The sequence below is a fragment of the Hypomesus nipponensis genome, chromosome 14 (assembly GCF_054491055.1).
Source record: "Hypomesus nipponensis isolate SF chromosome 14, ASM5449105v1, whole genome shotgun sequence".
Classification (NCBI taxonomy): domain Eukaryota; kingdom Metazoa; phylum Chordata; class Actinopteri; order Osmeriformes; family Osmeridae; genus Hypomesus; species Hypomesus nipponensis.
The window spans coordinates 9,478,941-9,504,633 of NC_140374.1; the positions used below are offsets into that span (position 1 = coordinate 9,478,941).

A 25,693-nucleotide genomic window follows, 5' to 3' on the forward strand; every position below is an offset into this window, starting at 1 on the left:
AGATGCATTAAGAGAAGTGAAAGATTTGGTAATATGAATTCCTAAATATTTGAACTAGTGCTGTCAGTTTAACACGTTATTAACGGTGTTTACGCAAACCCAAATTAACGGCGTACATTTTTTTATTGCGCAATTAACGTTCTTTTTGGCCTAGCAAACTTTGTAGTTTCTTTCACACGCTGTTGCAACAACTACTGACGTTAGAAAAACTACCACACCGGATCTAGCTAGACTAGAAACAAAACAGCCACACACACTTGTTTGGGTTTGAGAGCCGGCTAAAGAGTAGTAGGCAAACTTTACGTTTAGACTGGATGGTCAGCGCGAGACGCCAAAATGGATGCCAATAAGATTCTGAATAGAAAGTTTACTTGCCAAAAAAGTTGCCAAATGGTTCAATTGACAAGACCAAAGTGATCTGTGTGTTTTGTCATTGTGAACTGAGCTATCATCGCAGCACGTCCAGTCTGAAATACCAAATGATGGCCAAGCAAACAGCTGATGCGAATTCTCCGCCCCCTAGTTAAAGCCAGGCGATTGCACTATTGTTTTTAATTTAAAAAAAAACATTTGCACTAAGCAATCCAATCCACTTTTCCATGATGATAAGAGCATTAAAATGAGAAAAAATAACGGGACAAAAAGAAATCAAGGGACATTAAGAATAGATAAAAATATGCGATTAATCACGAGTTAACTATGACATAAATGCGATTAATTGCGATTAAATATTTTAATCATTTGACAGCACTAATTTGAACCCATCTTCAGAAAGGCGAAAAGGAAAGGAGGGTACTAGCCTGGAAGGAACTGGAAAGTTGAGTTAAAAACACTCTCTTTTCTGCAGATTGAGCTTATATCCTGAGAACATTCCAAACTCCTCCAGGATAGACACAATAGAGGAAGCAATCGTGGCTGGGTGACTAACATAGATCAACAAGTCATCAGCATATAGTGAGACCCTGTGCTCAACTCCCCCTCTAAATGCCCTGAAATACTTATGTGGTTCACAAGGCTATGGCAAGTGGTTCGATTGCAATGGCAAATAAAAGTGGGGAAAGTGGGCAGCCTTGTCTTGTGCCTCTTGTTAAAGGAAAAAAAGATGACCGCAAACCATTTATTTGTACGCATGCTTGGGGATATTTATATAAAAGCTTAATCCATTTAATGAAGGTGGTGCCAAAACCAAATCTTTCCAAAGCTGCAAATAAATACTGCCATTCAACCCTATCGAATGCTTTCTCAGCATCCAGAGAAATAACTGCTTTGGGCACAATAAATGTAATATATCATTTATGTGTTTTGGGTCTGAAACTAAAATACCTTACTCATCTTTAACTTGGGGGATAAGACGAGATGCAGTCTGCCGCTTTAATTGGTGAGCAAGTGAACAACTACATTTATCCCCATATTCATAGGAGGTCCCATGGATTTTAGTAGAAAATGCTCTGCGTGTTTCGTAGTTAGAATGTTCAGTTTGGCTTGCAATTCTATCCGTTTCTTATGTAACTCAGCATTGGGGGATTCTGAAAAGAGCTGGTCAAGTATATGTATAGAGTCAGTTAAGCTTAAGACTTCCTTAGTGTTCCCTTTTGGTTAAATCCACGTATTAAATAATATGCCCCCTGAGGAAAGCTGTGAGCGATTCCCACAGTAATGAATATGAAGTGTTCTCGTTTTTGTTTATGCTGATATATGCATCTTTTTTTTGCCAAAAATATTTTTATTTCAGTTTAACAACGTAAAATACAGCCCGTCACAGTCATATAATATGGAATAAAATCTTACATTATTGCAATGACGTAACAAAACAAAACAAAGAATTAAAAAAAAAAAAAAAAAAAAAAAAAAAAAAATACAAAACAGTGCTTCTTCTGTTTTAAAAAAGTGGTAATCTTTACAAGGTTTAGTAAATATATCTCATGTAAAATACAATTGAAAAAATAAATAAAAATAAAATAAATTCTGCTAGCCTAGAAACAACATTAGCCACTTTTTCACAATTATTCATCGTCTTGATCCTCTGTTAAGTCTAAATCTTTAACATAGTTCGTGAAAGGTCTCCAGATATTTTCAAATTGTTGCTGTTTATTTTTCAATATGTAAGTTATCTTTTCTAAAGGGAGGCATGACAACATCCGTCTGATCCATTGAGTTGTGTTAGGTTTATTAACCTTTTTCCATAACATTGCAATACATGTTTTGGCGTACAGCAAGCCGAGGTCTATGAATGCTCGTTCATTTTTACTATAATTGTGTTTTTCTGGGAATAAGCCTAACAGAAAAAGCTTAGGGTCAAGTAAAATTTGTTTTGAAATTATCTTCTCAAGTATATCTCGTACCTCTTCCCAGAACGTTTTGATTTTTCTGCATTGCCATATACAGTGAAACAATGTTCCCTCAAATTCCAGACATTTTGTGCAAATGTCAGGGATGTTTTTGTTGTATCGATTTAAATCAACAGGTGTCACATATGTCCTCATTAACCATTTATACTGAGTCAGTTTAAGACGAACATTTATAGACTTAGTGTGAGCACCAGCACAAGCTATATTCCAATCTTGATCGGAAAGGTGCAAATTTTCCCTCCAGGCATTCAACTTATACTGTGAACTTTCAGGAGAGTAAGATGTCATCAATTTATAATACTCTGATATTATACCCTTTTTCAAGCTGTCTTTTGTCGTAATTTTTTCCAAATCTGAGTGTAGAGGTCTAGTAAGAGCATCGTCTAGGTTTACTTTAACAAAACTTCTTAGTTGTAGGTACTTGAAAAAGTGTTTCCTATCAAGATTAAATTTAGACCTCAACTCCTCAAAAGACATCATGACACCTGAATCAGTTGAATAAAGGTCTTTAATCATTTTGAGTCCCTTAGATTTCCATGATTTAAATGTTGCATCAGCTCTACCTGGTATAAATAACTGGTTACCCCATATTGGACTATATAATGACAATGATTGTGGTTCTTTTAAATATTTTTTTACATCATACCATATCTTTATCATATGTTTTACAATTGGATTTTTCGTTTTTTTACGTCGTTTTTTTTCTGTATCAGAGTATATGTATAAGGGAAGAGGTACTTTAAGACCTTCGGATTCCATTTCGCTCCAATGAGGGGTATCATTTGTTGAGAAATAGAACATAATAGACCTCAGCTGCACAGCCCAGTAGTACCATAGTAAATTTGGACATTTTAATCCCCCTCGATCAAATGGTAAGTACAACAAAGACAAACGGAGTCTCGCCCTTCTATTGTTCCATATAAATCCAACAAATATTTTTTTAATTTTTGAGAACAAGTCTGAAGGTGGTGGCAGAGGAATATTTTGGAATAAATAAAGGAATTTCGGCAATATAGTCATTTTTAAGATATTAATTCTCCCAATTATAGAAACTGGTAGCGACGTCCATCTTTCAATCAACTCACTAATTTCAATCATTAACGGTTCATAATTTGCATTAACAACATTTTCTAGTTTAGGCAGTATCTGTACTACTAAATATTTAAACTGTTCTACACTATTAAATTGGGTTACCTCAGAAGTTGGGTTTCTTCTGTCCTGTTCATTAAGTAGTAATATAGAAGATTTTGTATTATTCACTTTATTGATATATGCATCTTTGTTGATTGCCAGAAAGCGGAAAAAGTTTTGATCTGACAGTATAAGGGGATCTAGTTTCCTATTATATGTCTAGAACAACAGGGGGCGTGATCAGAGATGATGATGGTTGAGTAGTCAACAGATTTTAACTGAAGGAATAAATGAGCTGTCGATGAAAAAAATAATCTATGCGGGAAAAAGAACGGTAGACTGGGGAGAAAAAAGAAAAACCCTTCAAAGTTGGGTTACGAAGCCGCCATGGATCAATACAGCCACTCTGCTCCATAAATGTTGTGAATGCCTTTGCAATGCCTGAGGGCGAATATCTCATTGAACATGATGTATCCAAAGTAAGGTTGTTGGCACAATTTAGGTCACCTCCCAGTAGGGCTGTCCCCGACTAAGATTTTCTTTGGAAAAATCAACTAATCAAAATTTATAGAATTTTTTTTTTTTTTTCTATAAATGTCACAATGTTTTTTATCAAGCCATTTTGTGTGATGTTTTACCTCACTGTTCTAAAGGGGCAATTGACTGGGTTTTTGGGGGTATTTCACACTGTTCCTTAAAGGGGCAATTGACTGCAAAACCGATTTTACCTTGTCATAGTTGAATAACGACAGTTCGGTGGGTAAAATGAACATACCGTGAATATCAAAGTCCATTGACACCTATTTCCTATTCAAATCTAAAAACAGAAAAATTTGGCTGTAAAACGCTAGCTTTTCAACAAAGCTACCGGTCCTACGTAGGACCGGTAGGATCGCCCTCTTATTGGCTGTGGTCTGTATCTCTGTCACGCCCCAGAATTTACATCCAGACCAGCCTGAGGTAACGTCTATCTCCGATACTAGTTTAGCTGCGCGCTGCTCTGTGTAAGCTACTTATAAGGAATTACAAAGAAGAACATTTTGAATTATAACAAGGATATTGAAAATGGACCACGGTCGTAAATGTTGTGTTCCAGGCTGTAGCCAACAGGGAAGGCTAACACTCACAGTCTTCCCAAGGAGCCAAACATTCAACAGGCATGGCTGCTGTTGTCTTATGAGAAGATCCCGGCAAAGTTCGACACTCAATCATTCATTTGCTCTGAACATTTCACCCAAGACAGTTTTGCAACCTTGGACAATTGCAAGCAGGATTTGCTAGGAAGCTGAACCTGGAAAGAGGTGCTGTTCCGACCGTATGCTCATTGTAACCGCCTATTAGGACAGTATGATGTTGTGCTAACAGTTATTAGCAATGCTAACGTTTCCTGTATAATATAGCATACCAGGTAGAATGCTAAATAAGTTTCTACACACATCAAAATGACTCTAGCTAGACTAGCTGTAGTCGGCATTAGAAGGGAAGCTTCCGAAAAATAGCCAGAAAACGAACAGCAGTCTGGCTTATTGCTAACGTCTGTCTAGATAATCTATTTGAAAGGACTGGAGAAAGGCAGGTGCTTGATACAGGATACGGTAGCATTGCTAGTAACTGTTACTAGTAACACCTAGACTGTAGGCATGTAAACAAGTTTAGCTTGCTAACGCAAGAGCGTAGAATGTGTGATAATTTAGCCTAGTTTTTTGGCAATGGCGCTAATGTTGATTCATGTTCCTGACTGTGTTTCATTCAAATAAATAACCTGTGTAATGTAAATCTACAATTCAAGATGCATGTTTGTTCAGATCTTGGTCATGTTATTTTTCAGCAAGTTATTTAGAGGTAGCTAGCTAACTGAAGCCGAGAAGAATCAGGATATGGTTTGGTTGCTAAGCTGTAGCCTAACGTTCTACCCACCCAAGTCAATCCAGTTTGCTTCAACAACAGAGGTGGAAACAAGTAATGTTATCATTTCAAATGATATATAGTCAATCTGTTGAAAACAGTGTTGTGTAGACACAATAGATTTATTTGCACGTTTTTATTTCAAGTTTCCAACTTCGGTGTTTCAGCGAGTGCTGCTGTTGGCCGTGTTGCGTTTTTGCTCCCCAGCTTCACTCGTTGAAAACCAACCAATCAGCGCGCAGCTCATCTAAATATTAATGAGCATACCATAAAAAGAGAAAAGCTAGTGTTTTTTCCCGGGAAATACCCCCAAAAAACAGTCAATTGCCCCTTTAAGGTCTCCAAATAGGGTAGGTACCATTGGTTGAGCCAGGGACATACTGGGGGGGAAAAGTGGCCCGGGATTTATACTGTCAGACCGGCCCACTCAGTAAATGGCGTGCGGCCCACTCAAAACAAGGCGCGTTGTCCACTCAATGCATCGTACGTATCGACCAGTCATTGGCCTACTTGGAAAAATACCCATACACTTAGCATTACTTTGGATGATTACAAAGAAATTACATAATATATGTTTAATTTCTTACATTAAACGGTACAAGGTCCGTAAGACCACATTTCAGAAGACGGGTCAAAACCTTTTCGAAAAATCGGCACCATGAGTGTGAATACAGATTGCGAGGGGCAGTATAAAACTCAGTCAGTGTTTCCAGGCAACCAAAGGTCTTAGAGGAATTTATACGCATTCAAGCTGTTATGTGAAATAATATGAAATGCCGACGATGTAAGAGGGCCGGTTGGTATTGGAAGAGGGCTGGTATTTTGGACCATCCCAACCCCGTTGGCCCACCGGGGATTCTCCCGGTATCCCCGATGGCCAGTCCGCCCCTGGGTTGAGCTGAAAATGCCCCAGGTGCTGTTTTATGCCCCCTTATATATCCAGTGAAATTTTCCCAGGAAAAAACGCTAGGTTTTCTCCTTTTATGGTATGCTCATGAATATATAGATGAGCTTTGCGCTGATTGGTTGGTTTACAACGAGTGAAGCTGCGGAGCAAAGACGCAACACAGCCACAGCACTTACTGAAACAACGAAGGTGGAAACTTGAAATAAAAACGTACAACTAAATCTATTGTGTCTACACAACACTGTTTTCAACAGATTGACTAGATATAGTTTCAAATGATTATGTTAGTTGTTTCCACTTCTGTTGTGGAAGCAAACAGGATCGCCTTAGGTGGATAGTGGATAACGTTAACACTACAGGTTAGCAAACAAACTATTGTGATTCAACTCGCCTTCAGTTAGCTCTGGCTATCTTTCTAAAAAATACATCTGGACAAACATGCATCTTGAATTGTAGATTTACATGACAACACAGGTTATTTATTTGAATGAGACACAGTCAGGAACATGATTTAATGTTAGCCCCATTGCCAATAAACTAGACTAAATCATCTAACATTCTACCTATGCTCTTGCGTCAGCAAGCTAAACTAGTTTACATGCCTACAGTCTAGATGTTTTCGCTATCTAGCATTCCTTGCAAATCAGCGTTAGTAAAAAGCAGATGAGCTCATTACTCGTAATATTTATATATTTTGTTTTCCTCACACAAGTTTTTTTCATTAAATTTCATGATTATCATGAAGATTACATCCAGCAGTTTTATTTGCGCTTGTACTGAGTGATTCTTGTTCCATAAACACCTTGTGCAATCCAACTCAAAAAAAAATAATAAAATCAGCGCTTCCTCACCATCAGATTGTCCACTACGGACAATTCAGGAGGGGGAGATTCCCCGACTGCATGGAATACAGGATAACATCACATATCCTACCTTTAGATAACTGCAGAACACATTTAGTGTATAACTAAATATATTTATTTAATACTGTGCTTAAGACCTTAAGGCTCTGGATGTTGTAGGGCTGTCTTGGTTGACACGACTCTGCAACATCGCGTGGACATCGGGGACAGTGCCTCTGGACTGGCAGACCGGGGTGGTGGTTCCCCTCTTTAAAAAGGGGGACCGGAGGGTGTGCTCCAACTTTAGGGGGATCACACTCCTCAGCCTCCCTGGGAAAGTCTATTCAGGGGTCCTGGAGAGGAGGGTCTGTCGGATTGTCAAACCTCGGATTCAGGAGGAGCAATGTGGTTTTCGTCCTGGCCGTGGAACAGTGGACCAGCTCTATACCCTCCGCGGAGTCCTGGAGGGTACATGGGAGTTCGCCCAACCAGTCTACACGTTTTGTGGATTTGGAAAAGGCGTTCGACCCTGTCCCTCGGGGGCTCATGTGGGGGGTTCTCCGAGAGTATGGGGTACCGGATTCCCTGATCGGCGCTGTCCGGTCCCTGTACGACCGGTGCCAGAGTTTGGTCCGCATTGCCGGTAGTAAGTCGAACTTGTTTCCGGTGAGGGTTGGACTCCGCCAGGGCTGCCCTATGTCACCGATTCTGTTCATTACCTATATGGACAGAATTTCTAGGCGTAGCCAGGGTGTTGAGGGGGTCCGGTTTGGTCACCTCAGGATCGGGTCGCTGCTTTTTGCAGATGATGTGGTCCTGTTGGCTTCATCGGTGTCATGCCCTCTGCCCCTGTCTTCAGTAAGCAGCGCGCCCTGTCCTTGCCTCCCCACCGCCCTTACGACTGTGCCATAGACCTCTTGCCCGGTTCTCCCTACCCCAGCAGTCGGCTGTACAACCTCTCCCGCACCGAGCAAGTCACCATGGAGGAGTACATCCAGGACTCCCTGGCTGCTGGCCTTATCCGTCCATCTTCCTCTCCCCTGGGTGCAGGGTTCTTTTTTGTTGGGAAGAAGGACGGGACCCTGCGCCCCTGTATCGACTACCGGGGTCTCAACAACATCACGGTAAAGAACAAGTATCCTCTACCCCTCATAAGCTCTGCATTCATCCCCCTTCATGGGGCTTCCATATTCACCAAACTGGATCTACGAAACGCCTATCACTTGATTCGGATCCGTAAGGGAGACGAATGGAAGACGGCTTTCAAGACCCCCCTTGGACATTTTGAGTATTCCGTAATGCCTTTCGGGTTGACCAATGCCTCTGCCGTTTTTCAGGCCCTGGTCAATGATGTGCTCCGTGACATGTTGAACCGTTTTGTTTTTGTGTATCTGGACGACATTTTGATTTTTTCTCGGTCTCCTGCTGAACACGAGCAACATGTGCGTCGGATCCTTCAACGCCTTTTGGAGAACAGGCTCTTTGTCAAGGCTGAGAAGTGTGTGTTCCACGTTCCCTCTGTGTCCTTCCTGGGGTACATCATAGCTGAGGGTCAGGTGAAGATGGACCCCGCCAAGGTGTCAGCAGTCGCAGAATGGCCTGCTCCCGACAACCGGAGAGGGCTACAGCGCTTCCTGGGCTTCGCCAACTTCTATCGCCGTTTCATACGCAACTATAGCCGCACTGCGGCTCCGCTCACATCCCTTCAGCCACATCCACACCGTTCTCTTGGACTCCAGAGGCCGAGGTCGCTTTCAAAAGCTCCAGTTCGTTGTGGAGGTTGATGCCTCTGACACAGGGGTAGGGGCTGTGCTCTCCCAACGGTCTCTTGCTGACCAAAAATTGCACCCCTGCGCCTTCTTCTCCAGGAGACTCACTCCTCCAGAGAGGAACTATGATGTAGGGAACAGGGAGCTTCTTGCTGTGAAGCTGGCCCTGGAGGAATGGCGTCATTGGCTGGAGGGTGCCGAGCTGCCCTTCATTGTGTGGACCGACCACAAGAACCTGTCCTACGTACAGACCGCCAAGCGTCTGAATTCCCGCCAAGCCAGATGGGCCTTGTTCTTCGGTCGCTTCCAGTTCCACCTTACATACCGTCCAGGCTCCCGAAACGTCAAGCCAGACGCACTATCCCGTCTGCACTCTGTCGAGGACAACACCTCAGATCCGGGTTCCATCCTGCCTCCCACCTGCCTGGTCGCTGCCCTCACATGGGAAGTCGAGTCCCTGGTCACACAAGCACAGACACTGCAACCAGATCCCGGTACCGGTCCCCCCAACAGCCTGTTCGTTCCGGACTCTGCCCGCTCAAAGGTGCTCCAATGGGCTCACTCTAGCCGTCTAACCTGCCACCCTGGCATCACCCGCACCCTGGATGTTCTTCGACAACGGTTCTGTTGGCCAACCATGGACGCTGACACCCGTTCTTTTGTTTCTGCCTGTACCACCTGCGCTCGGAACAAGTCCTCCACGAGACCCCGAGCTGGCCTACTTCGTCCCTTACCCATCCCCAGTCGTCCCTGGTCTCACATAGCCTTGGACTTCGTCACAGGTCTCCCCCATCCGGGGGCAACACCGCCATCCTCACGGTTATAGACCGGTTCCCCAAAGCCGCCCACTTCATTGCCCTGTGCTCCTGCTCCGCCGCCCCCTCGGATCATTGATGATCACCCTGCCTACACGGTCCGGCGGCTGCTGGACGTCCGTGGCCGTGGTCGCGGGGTCCAGTACCTCGTGGATTGGGAGGGCTATGGTCCAGAGGAACGGTCCTGGGTTCCCACGCGCCGGATTCTCGATCCGTCCCTTATTCGTGACTTTCGCCGTGCTCACCCGACTGGTTCTGGGCGTCCGCCAGGTGGCGTCCGTCGGAGGGGGGGTACTGTCATGCCCTCTGCCCCCTAGTGGCGGGTTGTTTGTGTTCCCCGGTTGTGGGTGTGGCCATGGTCTCCTGTCTCAATTACCCACTCACTCTGCCTCAGTCTTCACACCTGTCTCCCATCAACTCATCAGCCCTGCAGTTTATCAACCCTGGTTTTCACACCATTCATTGCCGGATAATAGTTTTGTCTACCCTCGGATCACCAACCTTGCCAGACCCCGTACAGCCTACCCTGAAGTCCTGTCTGTTTTTTCATCATCATCATTCCCCTCTGCACTTACCCCAACATTAAACCCCTCTGGACCATACCTCTTTTTTTGCATGTCTGTGTTGTGCACTTGGGTCCACCACCACCACCACCCCGTAACAATCGGGCCGCGACCGTCAGCTCTCACTGGAGTGGTTCGCAACCGAATGTGAAGCAGCTGGGATGCGAATCAGCACCTCCAAATCTGAGGCCATGGTAATCGACCGGAAAAGGGTTGAGTGCCATCTCCGGGTCGGGGAGGAGATCCTGAACCAAGCGGAGGAGTTCAAGTATCTCGGGGTCTTGTTCACGAGTGAGGGAAGAATGGAGCGCGAGGTCGACAGGTGGATTGGTGCGGCGTCCGCAGTGATGCGGGCTCTGCATCGGTCCGTTGTGGTGAAGAAGGGGCTGAGTCGAAAGGCGAAGCTCTCTATTTACCAGTTGATCTACGTTCCTACCCTCACCTATTGTCACGTACTATGGGTACGTGACAATAAAACGCTTTTGTTTTCAAATTGTATCTCGACTCGCAGTATCACTGCCACAGTTGACGCCACTCGCAGTTTTTTTAAATTGGTGATCTACCGGCCACCACATTTTCTGAGTTTTCGGGCTCCACCAATAGGCTAACAGTGTCTGAGAACTTGTCATGCGCTATGATTCACCGTAAAGAACAATCGTATGCCAGGGTCATGATGAGATACTAGATTAGCATTTATGAGGTGCTTTGCATTGACTATTTATGGTTAAAAATGGGCGTGTTCAGGGCGGGGTACAATGCTGATTCACGTACGCACACTTGTGGGTAATCTGTGATTTATAAAGGGAACATTGCGTACAGGTGTGCGTACGCACAGTTTTATAAATCTGAATCGTTGTGTGCGTACACCATTTTAGGCTTTTGGGCGTACTTACACTTTTAGTAAGAATCCTACGCACAGTTTTATAAATGAGACCCCAGGACTGGATCGCCGATGCTGAAAGACCGAGATTTAGAGTGCACAGCTCGGTAACTGCGCTGGGCGTCTTGTGCCTGATCCACCACCGCAGCCACACTCGGTTTCAGCAGATCCAGACGAGTGCGAAGCTTGCGGTGGAAAAACAGCATCGCTGGTGCTTCCTGAGTAGTTGAATGGGGAGTGTTCCTATATTGAAGTAGAAAAGTATCCAGTCGCCTCTGAACTGATGAAGTTCCCTTTGATGATTTAAGAGAATGCTTAAAAGTCTGTACAAAGCGTTCAGCCAGACCGTTGGTTGCTGGGTGAAAAGGAGCTGAATGCACATGCTTAATGCCATTTGACTTTAAAAAGGTGGCAAACTCCTCAGATGTGAACTGTGGCCCATTATCACTGACAAGCACCTCTGGTACCCCATAGTGGCTGAACAGACCTCTTAATGCCTGGATAGTCTTCGCCGAAGTGGTTGCTTCCATTAAAATGACCTATGGCCACTTGGAGTGGGCGTCGACCACTACGAGAAACATGCGCCCCTCATATGGGCCAGCAAAATCAACGTGAATACGCTGCCATGGGGCTGTGGGCCATGGCCATGGGTGAAGAGGAGTGAGGCACGGTGTTTTCTGCATGCGCTGACAAGGCAAGCAGGTCTTGCATTTCTCCTCGATTTGAGCATCGAGGCCCGGCTACCACACGTAGCTTCGCGCCACGGCTTTCATCTTAACCACTCCAATGTGCCCTGTATGAAGTTCCTCTAACACCTGTTGATGCAACTTTGGAGGCACAATAACTCTATTACCCCACAGGAGGCAGCCCTGACTCGTTGTCAGCTCATCCTTCTGTACTAGATATGGCATTAGGCTACTGTCAAAGCCTTTGGTGGCCGGAAAACGGCCAGTTGACACCATCTTCAAGACTTGTGAAAGTGTGAGATCCGACCTGGTTTCTCTTCTTACATCAGTACAGCAAATTGGTAGACATTCTATGTGGTTAACAAGGAACGTGTCAATTGTCCCTGGTCTTTCCTTATGTTGCACAGGAAGCGGCAGGCGAGACAAACCGTCAGCGTTGCCATGGTCAGCAGCACGTCTGTACTTGATAGTATAGTTATGTGCTGCTAGTATGAGTGCCCATCGCTGCAGTCTCGCTGCAGTCTTTGAAGGAATTGCCTTGCTAGGGCTCAGTATGGTCGTTAAAGGACGGTGATCTGTGAGCAAAATGAAGTGCCGCCCATACAGATAAGAGTGATAACGCCTGACTCAAAACCCAAAAATTATACCCAAGGCTTTTCGTTCAATTTGGGCATAGTTTTGCTCAGCTTAACTTAGCGTTCTAGAAGCGAAGGCTATGGGTCTTTCTTCACCACTTGGCATACGATGGGAAATGACCGCTCCAACTCCTTAAGGCAAGGCATCGCAGGCCAGAATCACAGGAAGTTGTGGATCATAATGGGTCAAAAAGAGTGTCTGCTAAATGACTAAATGTAAAATGCTCTTGCTAGAGCGCTGCTCTTTGCCTTGCGAAATACCTCATCACATTCCTTTGACCATTCCCACTTAATGTCTTTGTGCAGTAGACCATTTAAAGGGTGGAGAAGCGTGGACAGATTCGGAACAAAGCGTGCATAGTAATTGAAGAGTCCTAGAAAAGAGCTCAACTGGCTTGTGTTGGTTCGCAATGGAGCATTCACTATGGCACACATTTTGTCAGGATACTTGTGAAGTCCTGTCGCATCAATGATATGGCCTAGGTACTCTAGAGAGTTTCTGAAAAACTCACACTTCTCCTCTTGGACTCTTAGTCTGAATTTTTCCAACCGACTGAGTACGGCCTCCAGGTTTTCCAGATGATGGGCATCATTTCGGCCTGCGACAAAGATGTCATCAAGAAAGCAGTGCACATTTGGGAGCCCTTGTAGCACTTGGTCCATGATCTTCTGAAAGATTGAGAGTGCAGATGTAATTCCGAATGGTAAGCGATTGAAGCAAAACATGCCCTTGTGAGTGGTGATGGTGAGATATTTAAGTTTTCACTCACAGGCACCTGCCGATACGCCTGTGATAGATCCAGTTTGCTAAAACGAAGTCCTCCAGACAGCAATGCAAACAAATCCTCAATGCGAGGTATTGGATAATGTTCAACGCATAAAGCTGGATTTACTGTGACTTTGAAATCCCCACAAATTCTCACGCCACCATTCTTCTTAATGACAGGGACAATGGGGGTCGCCCAATCACTGAATTTAACTGGGGAAATCACTCCCTGTTGGAGCAATCGTTCAATTTCCGCTTCTACTCTTGGTCTTAATGCGTATGGGACTACACGCACTTGAAAACTTGGGCTGTTGATCCGGTTTTAGTGTCAGTGAAGCTTGAAAGCCTTTCAGAGTTCCTAAATTTTCACTGAAAACGTTTGCATGGTGATTTAGGATGTCTTTAAGAGTCTCCTTGTCTTTGGGCAATGTTTTCAGTCTTGATTTCACGCCAGTCAAGCCTAATGTTCCTTAGCCATTCACGACCAAACAGTGGTGGTGCATTCCCTTTCACAACATATAAGGGCAATCGAACTTTCTGTTTATTCAATTTCACCCATACTTTCAACATTCCCTCGGGAAGCAGCAACTCTCCTGTGTATGTTTTCAACACTACATCAGTCTTGCGTAAACGTATCGGGGCAAATTTGGCTTTGTAAAAATCCAGTGAAATCAAAGACACAGCTGCTCCAGTGTCAAGCTCCATATCAATGACATGGACTTCGATCTTTGGCCCAATCATCATTGAAGAAGATGCTGCATTGCCTTTTCCTTACTGCCATCACTGCCTCAGTGTCACTAACTACTGCTGAAACCATATCCAATCTTAATTCAGAGTCTGAATCAGAATCCCCTTCACTTGTAGATGAGTTGGCCTCAACCTCATTAATTTTTCCTGTCCTAGTAGTTCCATGCTTGTGTTTCATTTTTGCCTCATATCTTTGATTTGTGTATTTCTGATCACTCCTTTTCTGATCACTTCTTTTATTTTTACATAAACGAGCAATGTGGCCTGTTTTTGTGCAATTGTGGCATTGCTGTTCCCTAAAGTAGCAATCCCATTCGTTGTGATTTGTTTTGCCGCATCAAAAGCATTTGTCGCCCCGTTGTGGCGATGAGAACGACACAGCGTGCACCTCTCGACATATGTCGACCATTGCTCCGTGGCTTCATCGAAGGCCTCAATGTGTCCGATTAGAGCTGCCATTTTCGCATACGTTCCCTCTTGAATATCGCGTTGGGGCTCACTCACGTCTCTCTCTTCCTCATCCGACGGCATGAGTAGGTTACCTTTCTCGTCGCCAATTTGTAATGACTTTCCTAGTCAACTATAGTGTACTTATTCACTATTATTTAGCATCAGTATGCAAGACAACTTTGAGTGACGACCGAACACATTTGGTTATAGTTCTACACTGGTTTATTTCTTAATGCATACATCTACTATTAAATATAGCATAGCATGCCCTACTGGTGAGGTGTGTCAATGCTATTACCAATACATCACAATTATATTTTTTCATAAGAACGAATGTCACCAACATTGTAGTCGATCCCGCTGCCTCAGTCATCTTGTCTGCTTTCTGTTTCAAAGCGTAGGCGGGACTAGTGTCTCCACACACACAGAGCGGACACCAACAGCTGAAGAGAAGGCGTGAACTCACTGTGTTATAAAGTGTTCTCTTTTGTGACATCTACAGCTAGTTAGGAAGAAGTAAAAATTGACTTGGTTTCAAAGCTGCAATGTTCAGCTCCGGTGTGGGAAAATTCGGTCTTTAAGCCGAATGAGATGAGAGCCAATTAACGTGAACGAGCCGGTATGTCGACTTTGTTTAAAAACCGTGGAAACGAAAAGAGGCAACTAACCGAACATCACACCTAGCAATACATAACTATGCCACCCAGTTTTTCAACCTGTGAACAACAACTGCAGCTGGAGCTGGAAAGGGGTCTTCCATACAGTTCTGTTACAGATGCCTTTTTTCAGACAGTGCAAATATTAGAAATTATAAACTTGACTGCGCGAAATGGCGCACACTCACGGATAGCGTAACTCGCTATATAGCCAAAGGGATACAGCCGTTAAACACGGTTGAAAAACCAGCATTTACAAATATCTCATGCATTGGCCGTGAGACACATGCATTTCAACCATTTCACACGCCACACTTTGTATATCTCAAGCTGAAAAGGCAACGCCAACCAAATAGCCCTGTTAACGTTGTAAATAATAAGGGATGGTGCAATATATCGCACAATAAAAAGTAGTTATCGTGACAGCCCTATGTAAATGTACTGTAAATGAAATGCTGCCATACCACAGATTTCTTTGCTATTTTGCCTAATAACACCGACGAAGTAGGCTATGGCAGAGTTTGTAGTTCGTCAGACAATTGTGCTCGTGCCATGTGCAAAAAACTAACAAAACAAAGCACAGATTAACGAAAGGGAGAACAATAACACATTTTCTTTAAAAAAAAAATTTTTTTGTCTTAAATAATATAATCTACAATTTCTGTAGAACATGTCTTTAATTCAGCGGTAATCAGAACTCACATTGCCATTCGGCAGCTAGACTAAAAAAATCTTAGTCAACGAAGAGCATATCGACCAGAAAATCGACGAGTCGACTGAGTGGGGACAGCCCTAATTCAAATCACACAAACATGTTCTCCAGACATGCCTCACTTCCTCCACTACACTGTACCATGTAGCTATACTTGAATATGGAAGAAAAACCTTAGAGGCAGACCTTAAAACGTAATTTGTAAAAGTCTGACAGAGACAGAGTGAAGAGACATAGGACTACTTGTGTTAGAACATATGATTAAAGGAATCAGACCCACAAACTCAAAACCTGTGGAGTTTAGTCTGGTCATAAAAAGAGCAGTACACGCAAAAGTGCAAAAGTACAAGTATAGTACCAGTTTTCAGAAGACTGTCATTGTGCCTGCCATAGTCCTCTGTTACAACCTCAACAACAAAATAAGAACAGAGGGAGGGATTGTCTTACTAGTAATGTTTTACCATTTACCAGAGTAGCATGGCTGCATGCATGAATAGTCATTTTGCTCTCGACCACACCAATGAGAGAATCTCAATTCCATCCACATATTCTGATACGGGGTAGCATCTCCTGTGGCCTGTGGTGAATTTATGGGGAAGTGATGTGTTCGGTGGACGATAGGAGTGGCTCTCAGCCTGGAGTATATTTTACAGTGAATGAAACAGCGATGACACAGCAGAGTAACCTCATTTGCTCAATGATCTACAATGGGTTGATGGATACTCCTGTATGTAAATGCATGTAAAAGTATGTGTGTGTGTGTAGTAGTACCTTCTGGCTTGCTAGCTCTTCTTGAAGTTTGGCCTGTTCCTGGTGCATAAGGCCCAGCTCTTCCTGCTGACTCTGAGGACGAAGCTGTAACTTGTTGGGTTTGGTGCCGTTACACTCCAACGGGGAGCTCTCGGGACTGCGTCTCTCTGTCGCACGGCCAAACTTCCCTGAGGCCATCATGTCCCGCAGGAAGGGTCTCTTAGAGCGCGTAGCACGTGCAAAATCAAAGTTGAAATGCGACACAATCGAATCTGAGAGAGAAAATGGTTTTCAATAACAGGTGTCTGTAGGATATTCAATTAATATGTACATTTCTTTCTTTAGTCTTTATGGAGATTTATATTACGAACAACATTTGCCTTATATTTTAGAACCGAACATATTACTCCAGATGATCCATGACCCTTTACAATCCTATTTCTGCCAAAGAATGCTCAGTAGAGCAAAGGTGACCACAGTTAAGCTAAACCTACTGTAGAGTAGGCTAATGCAAGCCAGAGAGACATGGGGGTGAACTCACGTCTGTGGGTGTCTGGGTGAGGCTTCAGCTCAGGGCTGTCCCTGGCTGGAGCATCCACCAGCTCCCAGTCCTCTGAGTTGCCTGTATAGAAAACACTGCGCCGGTTGTCCGTGCCCCGCCCCGCCCGCAGGTGTGACATGGAGTTCCTGGGTAAGAAGACATGAGGACAGGGTGTCAACCAGAGAACTCAGTTAATAATTTTCTGGAAGTGTCAAGAACAGAAAGTACCCAGAATTGAGGGACGATAATCTCTCTAATAAGGCCAGGAATCTGTGTGCGTTTGTACAAATTAGAATGGGTGTAGTTTCCCACGATCAGCTGAAGAACTGGGCACTTTGCAAAGTTCATATTCCGCCCTCTTTATAATCCAACGGAGTACAGATTGACGTTGTTTGGACATGCATTTCAACATAACATAATGAAAAAATAATTAGCCTCCTGTTTGACTTGCACTCTTGGCATCACAGCTCCTTCCCTCTGATATGTCCTCTGGTCTGCAGAGTTTCCTACGAATATCTCGAGAACCGGGCACTTGGCAAAGTTAACATTTTGCAGGTGTCCTTTTTATAATCCAACGGAGTGCATTACCGCAATGGAACTAATGCGATTAACAAAGGCATTCACAATGAAATGAAACTAAACACAGTAAAGAAATAAGGAAATCCTGTTTAGTTATTTAGAAGTTAATTAGCTTTAACAACCAATAATCAGCTGGTTTCAAAGGGGCTGGCTAGCTAACAGAATGACAAATTAAAGTGGATATACTTTCAGTATAGATCAGTGAATTTTGTTACATAAATGAACGTGTTTACTGATGTCAAAACTGCCTGCACATTGCAACTGTACAAGAGCTGTATGGTGATTTATGCCGACAATTAACTGGCTAAACAATTGTTGGCACAAACACACACACACACAGATTCCTGGAATTGTAGATAGGGCACACATTTCTGGGAAAATTGTGGGGTGTGGTTAAGTCGGTTGCTGATGGGTCAGAAACAGTTACATCAAAACAAAGAAATTGGGCAATCCCAAAAATAACTATAAATATTAGTGCTGTCAGTTTAACACGTTATTAACGGCGTTAACGCAAACCCAAATTAACGGCGTAAATTTTTTTATTGCGCGATTAGTGCTCCTTTTGGCCTAGCAAACTTTGTAGTTTTTTTCACATGCTATTGCAACAACTCCACACCGGATCTAGCTAGACCAGAAACAAAACAACAGGCACGCCACACACACTTGTTTGGCTTGCGAGCCGGCTAAAGAGTAGTTGCAGAGCCCGTTTACGGATATTAGACATTCTCTGGTAGAAGGCCAACGTTACGTTTTGAGTGGATGGCGAGCGTGAGACGCCGAAATGGAAGCCAATAAGATTCTGAATGGAAAGTTTACTTTTGAAAAGTTGCCAAATGCTTCCATTGACAAGACCGAAGTGATCTGTGTGTTTTGTCGTTGTAAACTGAGCTATCATCGCAGCACATCCAGTCTGAAATACCACTTGATGGCCAAGCACACAGCTGATGCGATATCTCCGCCCCCTTGTCAAAGGCAGGCGATTGCAATGTTGTTTTCAGTAAAAAAAATATTTGCATGAAGCAATCCGAACCATTTTTCCAAAAAGAACAAAAAAAAAATCAAGGGACAATAAGAAATCAAGGGACATTTAGAATATATAAAATGTGCGATTGATTGTGATTAATCGCGAGTTAACTATGACATTAATGCGATTAATCGTGATTAAATATTTTAATCGTTTGACAGCATTAATAAAAATAGCTGCAAGCAGTGATGCGGGTTCCTCCGCAAAATATTATAAAAATGTACATTGTAGAAGGTCAGACGAGAAAGAGTTATACGACAAGAGAGCAAAACTACTTAATGTTGTGTCAACTACAATAGGTTGAATGGGGATTTGAACTCATGAGCATAAGGTTACAAGGCAGCCTCTCTATCCTCTCCGCTACACACCAACTGTTGAGAATGTATGAGTAGAAAGGGCACAGTATTAGCTTTGGGACAAAGGTTAAGAAGCGGTTGACATTTCAAAGTGGAATTGCATGAAATTGCGCATGGTATTTCATAATGATGTCATCCTGTTTAACTAAACAGATATTCAAATTTAAGACGGCTAAAAGACTGCGGCTGGCTTCAAATCTACAACCTTATACTTTGTAGGTCACTCTCCCAGTCCATTGAGATATTCTCAGTGTTGAATATTGTTGTGTTCAGCTACCGTATAAAAAAGTAAGCTGTTTCTTCTATGGTAAGCGTTTTTAAATTCAGCCAAAGTTTAAACTACTCAAATTCAATCATATTTTGACATACCAAGGTGAAATGGTTGATGGTACTTCAGAGTGATGTCATCTTGAACCAATAAGGTTTGAAAACCATCAGTCAAAATTATATTTGAATTATTGACACAAAGATATTGAGGCAATGTGTACATTTACATATATACACCCCTTTCAGACATTTTGTATTACATTTCTCATTCCATTTCACCCTATATACGAACACACTTGCCCGCATATTATCCCAATCCATGCCGTTTACCTCCCTCCCAGCGCAAGTCACGCCAAAGCAGAAATGCTGTAGCGGATTCATGAAGTTTAGATGTCGACAAATCATTGCCTCCCACAACCTAATCACATTGATCGCAACACTAATTCTAGAATTTCTCAAAGATGGCTTGAAGATCGTTTTCCAGAACCACAGTCAATTTATAATCAAGAATAGCCTCATTAGCAACAGGTCTATGGCACAGCCCATGATCAACTCATGACAAGTAGTAATGTACATTGGCCAACTCTCACTTCCCATTAAACCACACAACATGCACTCTCAGGGTGACCAACAAGATTATTTTAACTAACAAACAACAATATTACAAACCTCTAACTGAACGAATGCAACAAGTGAAATCCATTGCATAGCTGTTGTAACCAAACTATTTTTCACAAGTTTTGGCGTTTTTTGACATGCCGCACTGCATGCTGGGTACCCAAGAGCGCTGACGCTGATGATCTAGCTGTGCTCCGACTGCGTGATATGACGAGATGCTAGTGACGTGCTAAGGTCTCAGTCTCCTGAAATGTAACGTGTCTTTCTGCCTTGAAGCTGCATGTGCATCATCATCAAGACCCCATGTATATGGCAAGATAACATCCAACCTAACAATTTCTCCAAATCCGACTGCAGATTTGTATACCATATGTACTGTGTTATGGTTGTTTGAGTTAAACAACTTGCTTAATGAATTAAATGGCTGTTAAATGTCAAATCCAACTATAAATGTATAAAAGAGAGAGTTCCAATCAAATCTGAATTCTTTTTATACCTAGAGGTTTAAAAGACAGCCTTTGCCTAAACTGACATGCACCAACTCAGAGAACTGAGTGTCAACATCCATTTACATCCACATTTAGTCTCTATTTTTTACTCTACACTTTGGCATAACTTTGTTTAACTTAATGTCTGCACCTCTCTGTCACCAACTGTCTCTGGAGTGGGGGGTGGGGGCTTCACAGGGTGTCTACCGGTGTAAACAAGTTAAATTTAAAACTTTTTAAGACCTTTTAATAACACTTCCGATTGAAATTAAAGACAAAATTTACGATGGAAATACAAATCAAAAGTGGAAATAAACAGTAATCTTCCCAAACATTGATGTCTGAGCAGAAACTAGCAATTCCACGAATCCCATGGAAACAAAGGCAAATGTGTGAGATGTACTGATGTGGAGCACAAATCATCCAAGAAGCAGTACTTCTCTTGAGTAGTTTTTATTCAGATGACTAATCATTGGATTCAAGTCAAAAGTCTATAACTTGAACCTGTTTCATTACTTAAGACCCTAAAAGTCAGCAGCTTGGCATGCTGTGACATGGAAAGGATTAAACATTTAGACTTTCATCAAAGTAAAAAATGCTGGTTTGTCCTTTTTCATCAATGTCCTCAAAAAAGCAGTCTGCAGAGCTGCTGTGTCTGTGGGGTGACTGTCTGTCTCTGGAAGGCTGGCAGGAAGGGGCAAGCAGGGCCTGCCGGCAGGGGCAAGCAGGGCCTGCCGGCAGGGGCAAGCAGGGCCTGCAGGCAGGCAGTCAGGGCAGGCCAGCTGGATGAAGCTGTCCTGGGGTCAGGGCTGAAGAAAAGCTGTCCAGCTAGAGGGGGTAGTCCAGCAAGGGATCTGTTTTTCTCTCAGCATCCTCTGTTGACCTGTGTTGAGCAGGCCTCTGCATGGCCCTCCAGACCTGTAAAAGTGAAGAAAGGATCCATGTCAGTTGTGAAAAATGAACCTTTTTACATCTACACAGTTCTACACTTACATAAACTACAGTTTTGACTGTGAAATGCAGTGGCATTATTTGAACTTTAATCCATATGTGTTGAACTGATGGAGAACCGGCCATGCAAAGTCACTCCAAACATTTGGCTCGATTCCAGGCTCTTGCAAGAGTATTTAGCTCTGAACTGGTCAATATACACCTCTGACCAAAGATCAGCTCGACCTTTGCCTGATTCTGTCTGTCAGAGACCTATAGGCTGACCGAGTAAAACAAGCTTGGCTAATGTAGTTCGCTTTCTCAGGAAAATGACAAATGAAATTGTCTTGTTTTGAAGGATCCTTTATACTGGCTATCTTCAGTATACACTTCGTCTACAAAAAGCAGCCCTCCCTGACGTTTTAGGACTAGAATTTAGTGAATTACGATATTGTTTACACACTGCCAGTGAGGGAGCGAGCCAAATCTGTCACTGAGGCTAAGTCAAAATAATGTACCCTCGGGACGCAGTCTCACTCCACTTGCGAGTTTTCACAAATCACAAAAATAATCGGAGCATCTGGCTAAAAGCACAATTCCCACATCTCCTACAGGCTGCCCTCCTCGACATTTTTTATGTCGACCAAACTGTGAAATGGTGAACTTATGAACATGACGCAACCAAAACATGGCTGCCGCCTAAGCCTATGCGGTCTCCCTGGAGCATAGGCTTATTACAAAGACTTTCTCGACCCAAATCAAAATTCTGAGCCGACAGGTGTGTGGGGAATCGCTTGTTGTCCTGAAAGCTGCCCTCCTCTACCTTTTTGATGATTTTGCCGAGATGCTACATGATTCAGTAATTACACAGAGGGAAAAAGCTAGCTACTTTCCGAGTTCGGTTTTCCGTCACTTCAAACTCACGATCTAAAGGTCTCAAAGTGCTCAAACCTTTACCATAATTCAAGAGTAGTGTACTTTCACGAACCTAATCATTGATTCTAGGTTAAAATGTGTAAAAATAGGACTTACATGGCTGCCTCCAAACCGGCTGTCAGGCGATTCCAGTTGAAAACAACAGTGGCCGCCGAAAAAGAATTTATTCCTAACGACGACCTGCGATTGAAAGCGAAATGAAACAGGAGCTAAAAACCAAGGCTGGGGGCTTGGTCAGCACACCATTTCTAGAGAGAATGTGTGTGCGTCTCGCCAAGCATGTCATTGAGGCTAAGTCAAAACAATGTACCCCGGGACGCAGTCTCACTCCACTTGCAAGTTTTCCACAAATCACAAAAATGGCTGCCGCCTGAGCCTATGCGGTCTCCCTGGCGCATAGGCTTATTAAAAAGACTTTCTCGACCCAAATCAAAATTCTGAGCCGACAGGTCTGTGGGGAATCGCTTGTTCTCCTAAAAGCTGCCCTCCTCTACCTTTTGGATTAAATCGCCGAACCCAATCATTGATTCTAGGTTAAAATGTGTACAAATAGGACTTACCGAACGTGGCTGCCTCCAAACCGGCTATCATGCGATTCCAGTTGAAAACAACAATGGCCACCGAAAAAGAATTTATATTCATAATGGCGACCTGCGATTGGAAGCGAAATGAGGGTGAGGGTGGGGCTTGGTCAGCACACCATTTCCAGAAAGGATGTGTGTGCGTCTCGCCAAGCTCGCGTGTGTCAGTAGGTTGACCACCTGTTCCTCTTTGTGCTGTATAGCACAGCATTTTCAATATGCGACGTGCGGAACAAGGGGTGAAAATGCTGTGCGACATAACGCAAAGCGGAACAGGGTGTCACCCTAGTGACAAGGGGCAGGATGAGTCTGTGAGAATTTGGAGCGCGCGCACTATGGAGCAATTCAATTGAATTCAATCATATATTGACATACCAAGGTGAAATTGTTTATGGTACTAGAGATTGATGTCGTCTTGAACCATATTAGGTTTGAAATACAATCAGTCAAAATTATATTAGATTTATTAACAACAACAAAATATTGAGGCAATTTACATAAATACACTTCTTTCAGCCATTTTGTATTGCATTCTTATTCAATTTGTCCCTTTATAAAAACATGTATTCTACACATCTGTAACAAATTTCAAGTCGATTGGATCTATGGTTCATGAGGAGAAGGGTTTTGAAGGTTGTACCAAATTTGGACAGTACAAGACAATTTATAAGTCTGACAATATGGGTCCTTGAGGCGTTTTTGTTCCCCATGAGAAATAAGGCATGTATACCAATTTTCAGGCATTTTGGAGTAATGGGGCGCTGGGGAAATCACGTAGACTTGGGGCGTGTTTTATAGCACCACCTATGGGCGCACATGGGCCACTAGCCGCCTGGGAGTAATGAGTGACCTGTTGTATCATTGGGCCAAATTGGAAAAAATCGGGTCCAGGACTTTTTGAGCTATTAGGCCATTTAGCGGAGAAATATAATAATAAATATAACTGCAAGCAGAAATGGCAGATTCCTCCAAACACTGCGAACCAGAGGGTATCGAGTACACGCAGCAAGTTTGGTGTGAATCCATCAAAGATTTGCTGAAATACGACCCAACTTCCTGTTTGCTGGCTTAATGGCACATTTTGATAGGCTGTAGCGGGCAAACGGTTTCTAAAATTAAAAAAACATGTGAAGCTTTTGTGAGGCTTGGTCTGAAGATAATATCTGCCAAATTTGGTGAAGATCGGACAACATTTGTAGGAGGAGAAGAGAAAAAAAGTTTTTCAATGAATTCAAAATGGTGGCCGCATCAATTCGGTTATTATCACAAATTATTACGAGTCACACACGGGATGTCCCAAGATATCATGAGACAAAGGAATCACTTAATAAAGGCAAACAAGTCAATAGTTATTGGCCAATACACATTTTTGCTTCCTGCGGCCACGCCCAGTGATCACATGACACCAAATTGTGTGGACATCCTCAGAAGAGGGTTCCGAGTCATCTTACCCAGTTTGATGTTGATATCTCAAAGATTTGCTGAGATTTGATCCAATTTCCTGTTTGGTTGCTTTGTTGCCGATTTTGATTGGCTGTAGTGGGCAAACGGTTTTGAAAATCCAATATTAAAGTAATGCCTGAGTGATAGTTGCTCTGAAGATAATGTATGCCAATTCTGGGGAAGATTGAAATAAAATTGTAGGAGGAGTAGGCTTTCAAAGGTTTTTTATAAAACCGGAAATAACAGAAAATCTATATAACCGAAAATCGACGCCATAGGGTGCGTTGAACTCTGCTTGATCCAGGGAATCCAATGGTACCTCATTTTAGAAAATCGGTCATACATTTCAAAAGTTACATGTGTAAACACAAGTCCAACTTTGACCCGTTGATGGCGCTAGAGTGGTCTAATGGGAGACATGAAACTTGGTGTAACTGTAGAAGTGACTGTCCTTAATGAGTGTGCCAAATTTCACAAAAAGTTACCATATGGTTCTAGGGGCTGCCATTGACTTCCATGGTACAAGAATAAAAAAAAAAGAAATAAAAAAAAATATAACTGCAAGCAGTAATGGCGGATTCCTCCAAACACTGCAAACCATTGAACAATGTTTATTCTTGACAAATTGTAACTGTATAGAAGAATGTATGCTGCAGAATTACCAATGGCATACCAAATCTGAAATGCAATACCATCAAGATCCACAAGGGCCTTTATTTCAAGCCAGTAAGTGAAGGAAGGGGGCTTGGTGAGCTTATCCATTCCAGAAAGCCTTGTATCTTTATGCATTAAGGCGTGGCCTGTAGCGCCACCTATGGGTAATGGTGGGCCATTTGTGGTGTGGTAGTTACTCTTGGCCTATACTATTAATGTTTCAGGATTTAAAAAACTTTTTACCACTGCATATAAAATCGAAAATGCAATACCAACAGGATCCACATGGGCTTTGGGTAAAGTGTGGTAGTTACTCTTGGCCGGTACTGTCAATGTGTCAGGATTTGGAGACCTTTTTACTATTGCATACAAAGTAGGAAATGCAATGACACCAAGGTCCTCAAGGGCCTATGCTGATATTCAAGGAATGAGTTGGGGCTTGGTCAGCCCACACAGTCCTGATATGTTGCGTGTATGTCTTGCCAAGCCCGCGCGTGTCAAGGGAAGAATGAGTGTGTGAGAATTTGGAGCATGCGCGGGGAGGAGCAGGGGACACATTTCATTGTAAATTTCCCTAGAAATTAGCCAAGCATGCATGTTTCAAAGATTCACCAAAAATCGACCTTTCATCTTAGAGTCAACTTTTTCTCAGATTTGTGTACTAAACATTCTCAAGAGTCTTCATATGAACTTGTTTGACTGGCTTACATGTAA

The 25,693-nt window shown here is 43.1% G+C and overlaps 1 protein-coding gene across 3 annotated transcripts in view; it reads right to left on the minus strand.

The window, feature by feature from the left end:
• Positions 1-25,693, minus strand: part of tbc1d2b (TBC1 domain family, member 2B) — a 133,830-nt gene that overhangs the window by 72,621 nt on the left and 35,516 nt on the right. For all 3 annotated transcript variants that reach the window (XM_084672046.1, XM_084672045.1, XM_084672044.1), the window contains exons 4-5: positions 17,104-17,249; positions 16,584-16,834 (exon numbers count right to left, since the gene is read on the minus strand). In XM_084672046.1, coding sequence (XP_084528172.1) covers positions 16,584-16,834; positions 17,104-17,249 — 397 coding nt within the window. The remainder of the gene's footprint in view (positions 1-16,583; positions 16,835-17,103; positions 17,250-25,693) is intronic.